Source organism: Carettochelys insculpta, chromosome 20 (genome assembly GCF_033958435.1).
Source record: "Carettochelys insculpta isolate YL-2023 chromosome 20, ASM3395843v1, whole genome shotgun sequence".
Taxonomy (NCBI): domain Eukaryota; kingdom Metazoa; phylum Chordata; order Testudines; family Carettochelyidae; genus Carettochelys; species Carettochelys insculpta.
Window position 1 is genome coordinate 1,225,220 of NC_134156.1, and position 13,017 is coordinate 1,238,236.

The 13,017-nt window shown below is 45.3% G+C and overlaps 1 protein-coding gene across 1 annotated transcript in view; it reads left to right on the forward strand.

Annotated features, from left to right (window-relative positions):
• Nucleotides 1-13,017, forward strand: part of DNAH9 (dynein axonemal heavy chain 9) — a 240,318-nt gene that overhangs the window by 150,247 nt on the left and 77,054 nt on the right. The window contains exons 51-54 of the mRNA XM_075014992.1: nucleotides 2,543-2,731; nucleotides 3,365-3,600; nucleotides 5,043-5,165; nucleotides 8,829-9,033. Coding sequence (XP_074871093.1) covers nucleotides 2,543-2,731; nucleotides 3,365-3,600; nucleotides 5,043-5,165; nucleotides 8,829-9,033 — 753 coding nt within the window. The remainder of the gene's footprint in view (nucleotides 1-2,542; nucleotides 2,732-3,364; nucleotides 3,601-5,042; nucleotides 5,166-8,828; nucleotides 9,034-13,017) is intronic.

Here is a 13,017-nt window from a genome sequence, read left to right on the forward strand (position 1 = left end):
AGCGTCCACTCAAAGCATTCCTTCTTGGATCATTGCCTGTATTAACTGCTGCTACTGTCAGGCAAAGGTGCCAACTTTGCTGACCGTCACTGCCCGTTCAACCAGGGTGCAAGCATCCTTGATAGTTTCCTAGCCCATGTGCCTATCCAGGACATATGTAGGGTGGCCACCTGGTCATCTGTCCATAGGCTCACATCCTATTATGCACTCACCCAGCAGGCAGAGCAGTACTGCAAGCTTCTAGGCTATAAATTTTGAACCCACCTCTGAGGATACTCCTTGTGAGCCCCTTACAATTGAACGGGCCCGAAGAAAAAGAAAACATAGTTACCTTCTTCTTGAGATGTGTTGCTCATGACCGTTCCATTACCCACCCTTCAACCCCTTCTGTCAGAGTTCCTGGCAGGAAAGAACTGAGATGCTGTGAGACTGGAAGTAATTAATATACCAACACATGAGCGTGACCCCCAAGGGGGCACTACAGGTGGTATATGAGTGACTACAGCCTGGTGCTTAGTTTACTCCCTGTAACATGACATCACATCCCTGCTCCAAACCAGTTCAAGTGGGGATTTGACTGCCACACACTGGGGACAGGCTCTAATCACTAGGCTCCGGGCTATTAGGGCACCTCGCAGACACTGGAGGCACTAGGGAAACAGGCGTTCTCCCTGTGACAGTTTTTAGTCACAGTATGAGCTGGGCGTGGGGCTGCTGGTCCGTGTCAGCACTCGGGTGGGTTTGCGCATGCCCACGAGCAGAACAGTAGGCGTCAGCAGAGGTGGGGCTTTGTGCATACCACTGGCATCTCAGTATTGGGCTTAGTCACCTGGAGGGCAGGTAGGCACCTGGGTATCTCTGTGAATCTTGAGCCAAGCTGCTTCAGGGCATCCTCAGAAGTGTTGGTGTGAATCCCCTTTATTGTTAACTGTAAAATGCTGTTGGGAATTTGGGCTGGCAGTTTTCCACCTTGTATGGGACCAGGTCTGCATTTGCCACCCAAGCTCTCTCCTTCCTGCTTGTTATGCTTTCCATCTTCTGGTGACTAACTTAAACTGAGCATGGTTGTGCAAAGTAGGGTCTAAATAAAAAAATCCAACCTAGACTCTCACAGTGACAAACACTGCATCAGGAAGTAATTAAAATAAGCAGTGAGCAGTAGTTACTAGATACTTTTCCCATAGTTCTCTTGGCATTATGCAAACTAGGATTAACATTATCAAAACAAAAGGCAGTGAAGTAGCACTTTAAAGACTAGCAAAAGAGTTTATTAGGTGAGCTTTCGTGGGACAGGTCCACTTCCCACAGTCCCATGAAAGCTCACCTAATAAACTCTTTTGCTAGTCTTTAAAGTGCTACTTCACTGCCTTTTGTTTTGATAGTGTGTAGACTAGCACGGCTTCCTCTAGGATTAACATTGTACAGTTCCATCTTTTCACCAGTGGGTGACACTAGTCATTTCTAAATCCATTTCAGTATTTCAGTTACCAAAAAGGAAAAACATGTAGCTGATTAGGTTTCAAGGCGCTTGTCAAAATCAATCATAGTGAAGTCAATTAAAACCGGTAAGAAGAGAGCAGGAACAGTAAATTAGCATGTAAAATGGTTTTGTAATTAAGAGAGAGCTGGTAGAGTGCAGGGCTTTGTTTAGTGGACATATGCAGGACATTTTGTTTTACTTCAGGCATTACATTTCTAAGCAGGATTTTTCATCCTGCCAGTCATTGTTGGGTTTTACCTGGCCTGGCATGAATACAGTTGAAATTAAAGTGGTGCCTGTCCCAGTAGAGCATGTCATTGTGTTGTAGAGCAGGGGTTGTCCTAGCATCTCATGCTTGCCATCAAGTATGCAGACCTGCCCAGAAACACTAACTTTGTGTTAAAAATGTGTAAAAAATTTGTGTGAAAATTGTCTGAAGTAACTGAGAGATCTAAATCCTAAGGAGGGTGAGGAATTACTGAGTATGGCACAAGTGTGTGTAATGAGGATTGGATGGATGAAACTGTGGATATGAGTATTTCTGATCATATACCCAGTAAAGCTTCCTTAGAGAGAGAGAGAGGAATATTCTTGCCAATAAAGTGGAGTTGTACCTGTCTCATAGAGCGGGGAGAGACCTTCAGAGGTCATCAAGTCCAGCCCCCTGCCCTCACAGCTGGACCTATCACCATCACAAACAGGTTTTTTTTTTAATCAATCAATCTACTGGTCCCAGATCCCTCAATGGTCCACTCAAGGATTGAACTTACAACCGTGGGTTTAGTAGGCCAATGCTCAAACCAGGGAGCGATACCTCACTTTTTATCCCTCTCCTTTTCCTGGGTCGTGTTCTGGCAAATGTTCTAGGGATGCACTGTAGGGGGTGGACTTCCACTGGCTGGGGGAAGAATGGGCAAAAGGCCTATTCCTTCCTTTTAGTTTTAAAATGACAGCAAATGTTATCTGACGTCACAAGTGACAAGGAGCGTTAAGCTGCTTGTGAAAAGATAGAGAAGAAGCCTGAAGAGTCCTTCTGAAAGTTATCTTTATGCTGCATTTTAGGTTGGGGGACTTGCCTCTGAAAATGTGAGATGGGCAGAGGCTGTGAAAGTCTTCAAAGAACAGCAGACCACGTTATGTGGCGATGTCCTGCTAATCACAGCCTTTGTCTCCTACCTGGGATACTTTACAAAGAAATACAGACAAGACTTGATGGATGGAGTCTGGAGGCCGTTCTTGAACCAACTAACAGTAAGCACTGACTAGTTAGGGTAACCGTTGTCCCCATCTCTTCCAGGAGTATGACAGGTTGGGATTCACCACAGCAGTGCCTCCTGCTGGTCAATCCAGGAACTAGCTCTTTCAACTCCAGAGCTCTCTGGTGTCACACCTGCTATTACCTGCCTTTACCCCAGCTGCTCACCAGGTGACATCAGGCCCCACGTCCCTTCCAGACCATGGTGTCCCTTTTTCTGTGTACCACCCCAAAGGGGTGCCCAGGCTTTCAGTGCCTCGCCCCGGGAACTTCATTACCCCTGAATGTCCATTTGCCCCATGATCCACTGCTGTTCATTATTGAGTCCCTTCCCTCGGAGGCAAACTGCAGTCAGAATTCATCACTGGCAAGGGAGGGCTGGGTGTGAACCTGCCCTGCTAACAGTAGTGACCTGGTGTGCTTCGCGTGCTGCAGGCACTATTCTATAGAAGGGGAATGAGAAGGGCTTTTAGTGCCAGATCAGAATCATCCTGGAAAACTGCAGGCCATCGACAAATACATTTAAACTCAATTGCTAGCACTGGTTCTGCTTACCCATCCTTGGAAAGTGTAGTGTCTTCTGCAGGTTTTTGACAATGTGCCTGGGGACATTCCTCCTTTGCTTCCAGCTTCCAGTACCAGTAACTCCCTCATTAGACCCTCTGACAATGCTGACGGATGATGCTGACATAGCGGCCTGGCAGAATGAAGGCCTTCCCGCCGATCGGATGTCCACGGAAAATGCAACAATCCTCACAAACTGTGAACGCTGGCCCCTTATGGTTGACCCCCAACTACAGGGTATCAAATGGATCAAAACCAAGTATGGCAAAGATCTCCGAGTGGTCAGGATCGGGCAGAAGGGGTAAATGCAAGCCACCGTACAGAATGATTTATTTTAATCACTATCTGCAGTATCAAACTTGAGGAAATACATGTGTTTAACTGCAGTTTAAGAACTACTGGAGCAAATCAGTGTGGCTGGGAAAGCCCCCAGAGTTGTTTGTGCATTATCCTACTTTTTTCATTACCAAGACGGTAGAGATTTCCATTTAAACCTAAGTGGGGCTGTTCAGTATTTGGCCTAGTTGCAAGAAAAACCTCATTAAAACAGAAAAGGGGGAGGAAAGACGTTTATGCACATCTCAGTGCCAATCTCCTACATTTGGGATGGTAACTCTCCACCTTGTGGACTTAGGCTACCGCTACGCTACCATGGAAGATTGACTCCACTCAGGGTCGATCTTCCTGGATTTCATTTCATGTACAGACAAAATGACGCTCTGAGGGGTCAAAGTCAAGGAAGATCAAAGGGAGAAATGCTCCCATCAACCTTCCGCTGTGTAGACAGACATTGAAGTTGATCACAGATAAATTGATTTAAGCTACGCAAGTGGCGTAGCTAAAATTGCATATCTGCAGTAGACTTCTATGTCTAGTGTAGCTATAGCCTCAGTCCATTTCAGGCACCCCTTGCGCTAACATGTGCCTTACGTTCTGCCCCAGTAGACTCAGTTCCACTTCTCACTTACAGGTCCTCGCAAGGAGGAGAGCTTAAGCACACAGAATAAAGCTGCCATATTTGTGAGGGGGGGTTAAGGAACCTGGTAGTCCTACTCCTGCCATTTAATGGACCTTTCAAAGAATTCAAGGTGAAGGACAAAGGAGGAGGAGGGACAAGGAGTATGTGGAAAGCAGTCCCACCTGCTCTCTTTCTCCTGCACGTTGTCTGGGCTAGGTGCTTGTCAAAAGGGCCAGACTGACCACTGGTTGCTGCAACACCATTGGTTTCAAAGGGGCTCAATGTAATTGGCTGGTTGAAATTCCAGTCCCAGCAACAGGTCAATCAGATGGGGATTTGAAAGGGTTGTAAGAGCTAGTCTGGCTAACTTGGGTCTGTGAACCCCTGGGTAACTCAAGTGGCTAGCCCACAACGGAGCTTTGGGTGCTACCTTCCCTACTCTGGTACCAGAGTGAGCAAAGTAAAGCTAGTGTTGGCAAATCTATGCCACTACAGCCTGGTCTGGTGTGTGCAGTGTAGACATAACCTGTGCCTAACCAGCTGAGGCAGTGTGGATACACAGACTCTCTGATCAGCAAGGCCTCTATGAAATGCAGTAGAAACCTCAATGGTTCAACGGGCAGCTGCTGGTATCCCCCGCTCCTGCCCCTCGTTGCTTTTGCTGCATTCCCACTATCAGTGCTGTTCCACAGTCTTCCCTAGTATCTCACACAGCTCATGCTCCTTGCTGCAGCGAGTAGAATCCGTGCACTCTGCTGACATTGAACCAGTGCCATCTGTCCTAGATATTTGGACACCCTGGAATGCACCCTGGCTGCAGGTGAAGTGGTTTTGATTGAAAACTTGGAGGAAACTGTAGATCCGGTTTTGGGACCCTTACTTGGTCGAGAAACAATCAAGAAAGGAAGGTGAGCGCCTGGGAGATTGAAAGCAATGTGTTTCTGTGACCATCTCTCTGTCTGGCCTTTTCCCAGTGTCAGAAGGAGGTGGGCTAGCATCTTGCCTTTGCCCAGCCTCTGTGTGCTGCTCCCTTCGCTTGGGTTCTGCCTTTCGTGTGGGGAGTGACACTTGAAATCCTGGCAATCATTGATAGTTGCTCTCTTAATTTGTTGGCTTCCTTCATCACTTGGCTCCCTGCGTGAGCCGAAAGTGTCTCTCCCCTTCCATTGCCATCCCTGTTGTTGGCTGTCTGGCAATAAAGTTACAGTGTTATAGATCAGGAATACTGGAGCAGTCCATATTGGGAGGTGGTTCTGGGGTTGACCAGCTGTCTTTCTTAGACCCTTGTTCAAATAATAAGAACAAATAAAAGAGCTTGTGCGGAGCAAGGGGATGAACTTAACTTTTGGAATGTTTGGATTCTGTCTTGCAGTGGAGTCACACTTCCTTCAATACAGCCATGTCATTCATGTTTTTAACACTTTTTATACCTAACTTAACACGGTCACAGCATTTGTAGGACCTGAGCTGGTTCTATGCCAGCTGTAGATGCAATCCCACTTTCGGCTTTGCATAGTGACCAGCAAAGAGCTGGCTGAGCTGGGGGTTACACGTTCCGTAAGCTTCTCAGAGATTTTCTTTACTGTTGAACACGCTTAAACTATAATTGAATGGTGTGAACTTCTGGGAACCTAGGTTCTCCTTATTGCAAAAGTAAAGCATCAAAACCAAGATATTAGTTTCATTAACAATAGGAACAGCTGAAGTAAAAACATTGGAAAGAGGAGACAAAATTGTGGTGGATGTGAGGTGAAACTAGAATCTCCTACAATGGCAAAACTAAAACACTCCCTTGTCAGTGTATAGTTCTGGAAAGTCACAGTGAGCTTGTAACAATTACTGCATGAAAGAGGGATTGCAGCCTTCCAGAAGTCTAGAGTGCTCCCGCCTGCACATTGGTCCTTCAGGTACTTCTCCTGGGAGTTCTGGGGAAAGGGTCTCCAGACCAACACACCAGCCCTGTAAGGTGATTCACAGGGACAGGCGTCCCACTGAAGTTAAGAGGAAGGATAGTTTTGTGGGAAAGATTTTGGATGGTGATGCTGCATATTTGGGGTCAATTTCTGAGCTCTCACAGGCCTCCTCTGCCTCTTTGAATAAGAAGTGACCCTGGCAATTTAGGCCAGTAAGTTTAATTTCGGTATAGGTTAATTGATGTCTGTTCTTTACTGCAGCTTCAACCAGGCATATAGATAAACACAATATGTTGGGAAAGAGACAGTGCGGCTTTTCTTAAGGGAAATTATATCTCACCAATTTATTAGATTTTTTTGAAAGCGTCAGAAAACATGAACAATGACGATCTAGTCAATATAGTTGCATTTGGCCTTTCAGAAAGCCTTGGACAAGGGCCCTCACTAAGGGCTCGTAAACAAATAGGAGTAATAAAACAAGAGGGTAAACTCCTCTCGTGCATCAGTTATTGGTTAAAAGACAGGGAATAAGACAAAGGGGAAAAGGCCACTTTTCAGAATGAACAGAGGTAAATAGCAGGGTCCCCAAAAGGATCTGTACTGGGAGCTGTGCCGTTCAACCGTTTCATAAGTAATCTGGAAAAAGTGATGAACAGTGAAGTGGCAAAGTTTATCGGTGATACAAAATTACTCGAGACTGTGAAGTCCAAGACAGATTGCAAGGAGTAAAAAGGGATCTCACATAACTGGGTGACTGGGTAAAATGGTGAATGAAATTCACTGTTGATAAATGCAAAGTAATGCCCATTGGAAAACGTAATCACAAGTATGCATAAAAATGTATGGAGTCTAAATTAGTTGTTACCACTGAAGAAAGAATTCCTGGGGTCATTACGGATAGTTCTCTGAAATCATCTGCTCAGTGCGCAGCAGCAGTCAAAAAAGCTAGGAGAAAAATAGTTGCCATTACAAAAGGGATTGATAACAAGACTGAAGCTATCACAATGCCGGTATGAATCTATGGTGTGCCCACACCTGGACTACCACAGGCAGTTCTTCTCATCCCCTCTCAGAGAAGGTACAGCAGAGCAGGGAAAGGTGATTAGCAGTAGGGAATATCTTCGCTGTAGGCAGGAAAAATTGAAAAAGACTTGGACTGTTGAGCTTTGAAAAGAGGCAGCTGAGGGGGAATTTGGTAGAGGCCTGTACACAATCATGGCTGATGGGGAGAAAGTGCTCTTTGCACCCCCACATAACACAGGAACCACAGTTCCCCAAATAAGATTGATTAGCAGCACGTTTACAACAAACAATATGTTGTTCCTCACATGATACAAAGTCACCTGTGGAACTCATTGCTGGAGGATGTTGTGAAGGGCAAAATTATAATGAGGTTTAAAAAAAAAAGAATTATACAAGTTCATGGGGATTAGTGCATCAGTGGTTATTAACCAAGATGATCCAGGATGCATCCCCGTGCTCTGACTGCCCCTAAGCGGCTGACTGCCAGAACCTGGGAGTGGATAATGGGTTGGATTGCTCAGTAGTTGACCTGTTCAGCCCCTCTGAAGCATCTGCATTAGGCACTGTCAGAAGACAGGACATGGGGCTAGATGGGCCATAGGTGTGACTCAGTGTGGCTGTTCTTATGTTTTTGCATACAGTGCCCAGCACAAGGAGGCCCTGATTCTGTTCCGCACTCCTGTGAGCAAAAGGATAATAAAATGTTATCTTTTTGCTGATGCCATGTCCCCCCGCAACATGCTATACTGCTTTACCTGCACCGGTACAGCTAAAGCACCACAAGCCTCCTAGGGTGGACACAGTCAGAGTAGTCTAAAAGTGCTTATATTAGCATAGCTATTCCCACCAGGCTGAGGAGCAAACTGTATTGGTATAAGGCACTTGTATCCTCCTGTAACTTCATCCACTCGAGGGCACGTACGAGGAGAGCACTTAAAAATCATACCCCTGACTGAAATAGTGATACCGATACAAGATTCAGTGTAGCGCACGCCTAAGGTAAAAACACTTTCTTCCCAGACATAACCCCACCATGCCACACATTTATCTAGGAATTTTTCTACGCTGCTTCCTTGTGGCTGTGTCCATACCTACATTTGCTGAGCGCTGTAATTCATTCTGCACTATCCCTCCTTCTCCCTCGCCTGCAGTTATGAATCATAACCTGTTTGTCCAATAGTGCAATATGTGAAACAAACTGGAATTTAGTCTGTTATCTTACTTCCCACAGGTGACAGTGCAGTACAGCCAGTCCTCCAGCCTTGGCTTCATTTGTAAATCCCAGTGACATCAATGGACCCAACCTAGTCTGAAGAAAATAGGCTCCATAGCTTTAAAGTTTTGACCATTCAAAGTCAGCAGGTCAAAAGTTTTTTGTTGAAAGACAGGGTTTTGAACTGTTGTAAAACTAAGAATGACTTATGCCTGAGACTGAGCAGCTCGAATCAGGACACCCTACTCTGTTTCCAACTTGGGGATATCCGTGATGCCATCTGGCAGTAACTGGTCTTTACAGCAAATTGATATTTGTGTAGAGGGGCATACAGAATGTTCTGTTGTTAAATGGCATTAGTGAGTGAGCTAAAGGAGCTTTGGAAGCCGCATGAACATTCTCACCTGTTGATTCTATTTCAGGTGTATTAAAATTGGAGACAAAGAATGTGAATACAACCCCAGTTTCCGTCTCATTCTCCACACAAAACTAGCAAACCCTCATTACCAGCCTGAGCTGCAGGCACAGTGCACCCTGATCAACTTCACTGTAACTCAGGATGGCTTGGAAGACCAGCTGCTAGCAGCTGTAGTGAGCATGGAGCGGCCTGACCTGGAGGAGCTGAAGGTAAGTTGCTGCTCACAAACACTGTAATCAGGCGCTATTGATATGCATTCAAAAATCATGAGATTAGTCTTCACAGAATGGAATTGTAATAAAATAATAAATATTGATTATTTTTCTTTGCCTTCTGGATTCTGAGCCACGCTTCCAGTGACTAGGGTGTGAAGTAAAATATCAAAGATTGTGTGGTTTGCAATAAAATCATAACAGTTAAAAATGCTGCTAAGGATGGAAAAGGTTTTCAGTTATGACTGGCTCCCAACTTGCTAGAAAGTTCTCCTTTGGGCCTCAGCCTTCAAAGGCTTAAGTTTACAAGTAAACTTGTAAAAAAGCCTTCAGGGGAGCCCACTCAGTCGTTTCTCATTACTATGAGGTTGAATAAAATAACATACACACATACTGTAGAATATTATTGCCACACCTTTTCTCGCATTTTTAAAAGCCCCACCCTCTGTGGGCAGCTTTGTACTTCTTTTCTTTTCAGCCTAACAGACCTCTGGACATGGTACAACCAGCAGAGTTGGTGTGGCAGGGTTGTGTGGCCTTCGGGATAGCACCTGGCCAAAGATGTGATAGTTTCTTTTCTCACTTCTGCTACTATTTGCTTGGATGAGCTATGCCATCTCCTGAGGCCTTACTTCTCTAGCTGCAAAATGGTGAGAGTGACACTCCCCTCTTTTGTAAAGTACTCTGGGATGCGTGGTAGACATGTGCTATGGGGGAGCTGTGTCATAAGGAATCACACCGCCCATCAGGAAATGAGGACAGTCATAGGCATGAGAAATATTTACCAAAAGAGCTATTTTAGGGTCCCTCTGCATTTTTTGGCATTCTCTACTATTTGGCAAATATTACACTTTCATTTAAAAACTGCTCTTTTTAAAGCTGCCAGATACAGCCACTCCAATGGACACAAATTTGCAGCTCCTTGTTGTTCCCCATCTTCTCAGAAATGTCTGAAGTAACACAAGAGCAGCAGTACAGTAAGAGAAAGAAAAACAGAAAGAAAAATGCCCCCATGGCTAAACAGCAAAGTCAAAGAAGCAGTCTGAGGAAAGAAGGAATCCCTTAAAAATTGGAAGCCAAATCCTTCTGAGGGAAAATACAAAGGAGTGCAAACTCACATGCAAAAATTTTAATTAGGCCAAAAACAGTTTGAAGAGCAACTAGGAAACGACTCAAACTAACAAAAGAAAACAAACTCAGAAATCTGCCACACAATCAGTCGGGGCAAAAGGGAGAGTGGTAAATAGTGGTGTCCCCCAGAGCTCTGAACTGGGGCCAGTGCTGTTCAGCATATTTATAAATATAGGGATTTGGGCTTATTTAATTTGTAGAAGAGAAGAGTGAGGGGTGATTTAATAGCAGCCTTCAACTTCCTAAAGGGAGGCTCTAAAAGGGATGGAGAGAAACTGTTCTCAGTGGTGACAGATGGCAGAACAAGGAGCAATGGTCTGTTACAGAGAGGGAGGAGTAGGTTGGATGTTAGGAAACACTACTTTACCAGGAGGGTAGTGAAGCACTGGGATGCGTTGCCTAGAGAGTTGGTGGAATCTCCATCCCTAGAGGTTTTTAAGTCATGGCTTGATGAAGTCCTGGCTGGGTTGACTTAGTTGGGGTTGATGCTGCTTTGGGCAGGGGACTGGACTCGATGACCTCCTGAGGTCCCTTCCAGCCCTATGATTCTATGATTCTAAATGTTCTGGAAAAGGGGTAAAAAGTGAAGTGGTTAAGTTCATAGATGATATGAAGTTACTGAAGTCCAAATCTGACTGTGAAGAGTTACATACTGGGTAACTGAGCAACAAAATGGGATGAAATTCAGTGCTGATACATGCAAATGTAAGGCACTTTGGCAAACATAATCCCAACTATGCATACAAAATGATGGCATCTATATTAGCTTTTATCACTGAAGAAATAACTCCTTGGAGTCATTGTGGATAGTTCTCTAAAAACATCCGCACAATATGCAGTGGTAGTCTGAAAAGCTAAGAGAATAGTAGGAGCCATTAGGAAAGAAAGGGATAGTAAAACAGAAAATGTCATAATGCCACTCTCAGCTTGAATGCTGCATGCAGTTCTCAGCGCCCCATCTCAAAAAAGATATATTAGAATTGGAAAAAGTACACAGAAGAGCAACAAATAGGACTGCGTATATGGAGCATCTGCCATGTGAGGAAAGATTAAACAGACTCACACTACACAGTAGTTTTGTTCAATGTTTTCATTAATTATCTGGATGAGGAGCTGGTTTGCACCCTCAGCAAGTTTGCAGATGCCATTACGCTAGGGGGAAGGGGAGGTACAGATGCTTGAGGGTAGGGATAGGGTCCAGAGTGACCTAGACAAACTGGAGGATTGGGCCAAAAGAAATCTGATGAGTTTCAACAAGGACAAGTGCAGAGTCCTGCACATAGGATGGAAGAATCCCAAGCATTGTTACAGGCTGCAGAAAAGGACGTAGGGGATTATAGTGGACAAGAAGCTGGATATGAGTCGACAGTGTGCCCTTGTTATCAAGAAAGCTAACAGCATACTGGGCTTCATTAATAGGAGCATTGCCAGCAGATCAAGGGAAGTGATTATTCTCCTCTATTTGTCACTGGTGAGGCCACATCTGGAGCTTTGCACCCAGTCCCCTCTTCCCCACACACAAATTGCAGAAGGGATGTGGATGAATTGGAAAGAGTCCACTGGAGAACAGTGAAAATGACTAGAGGGCTGGGGCACATGACATGGCTTATTTAGTCTGCAGAAAAGAAGAGTGAGAGGGGTTTGATAGTAGCCTTCAACAACTTTGAATTCAGGTTGCAAAGAGGATAGAGGCTATTTTCAGTGGTGGCAGATGACAGAAGAAGGAACAATGGTCTCAGGTTTTGGTGGGGGAGGTCGAGGTAGGTTATTAGGAGCAGCTATTTCTCTAGCAGGGTGGTGCAGCACAGCTCTACCTGAGTCTGCAATTTCAGCCCTCCACAACATTCCAGGTGCTTTCATGTCAGTTGTATCACATCTGCTTGCATGCAAATGGCGCCTTCCCTCTCTTCAGATGTGGCTCAGAATAGCTTACCACCCTGCATTCTCCGGAAATGTTGGTTCATTTTCCTCCGTCAGTCGTAGATTCCTTCTGGTGGTGGAAGTCGCCACTCTGTGTGTGCAAGGGAACCCTGTTCACTTTGTCCTCTCCAAGCATCTGTGGTTACCATTGCTTCCCTTCTGGGGTGGGCTGAGTATCTGGACTCATTGAGGCTGAGGTTTGACAGTCGGAAAAGGAAGCCTTGCTCCAGATCAGCACTCTGGGTCAACATTGTATGCCATTCTGTGACCATATCCTGCTTCATATACTCACTCTCAATATCACAATGTAGTGCGTGAACAAGGGGGAGGCACATTCTGGAGGCGATGAACCTGTGACAATGTCTCATCAAAGAAGACATCACTCTGGTAACAGGCCAGTTTCCAGGGATACGAAATTATCTCTCAGATTATCCCAGTTGGGTTTTCTCTCAGAATCGTGGGTGGCTCCTGAAGGAGAGTGTCCTCTGGGTTGTCTTTCAGCATGGAGCGTCCCTGTGATTGACCTGTTTGTGATGGAGGAAAATGAAAACATGGCCTACCTTGCTCTTGAGGAGACCTCAGTCTGAGCTCCCTTTCTCATGTCTTCCACTGCAGCTGGCGAGCAACTCTTCATACACCCATCTACCTTTTCCCAGTCATTCTTCAGGTCATCCTCAAACTCTGGGTAAATCAGGCCAAGCTCATCCTTGTTGCTTCAACATGTTTGAGACAGTGCTGGTTCTCAGGCCTCTGTAATGTCAGTTGTGCCCCTCATGCCCCTTTGTCTCCATCCCACCTGCTCACTCAGAGCCATGGCTGTGTTATCCAGGGTTCCCCCGCACTCAAAGCTCTTAGTAACTTTGCTCTCCGCAATATCCCGGGATATCCCATAATAGCTATTTTTCGAAATAATGGACAAACTATTTCAGC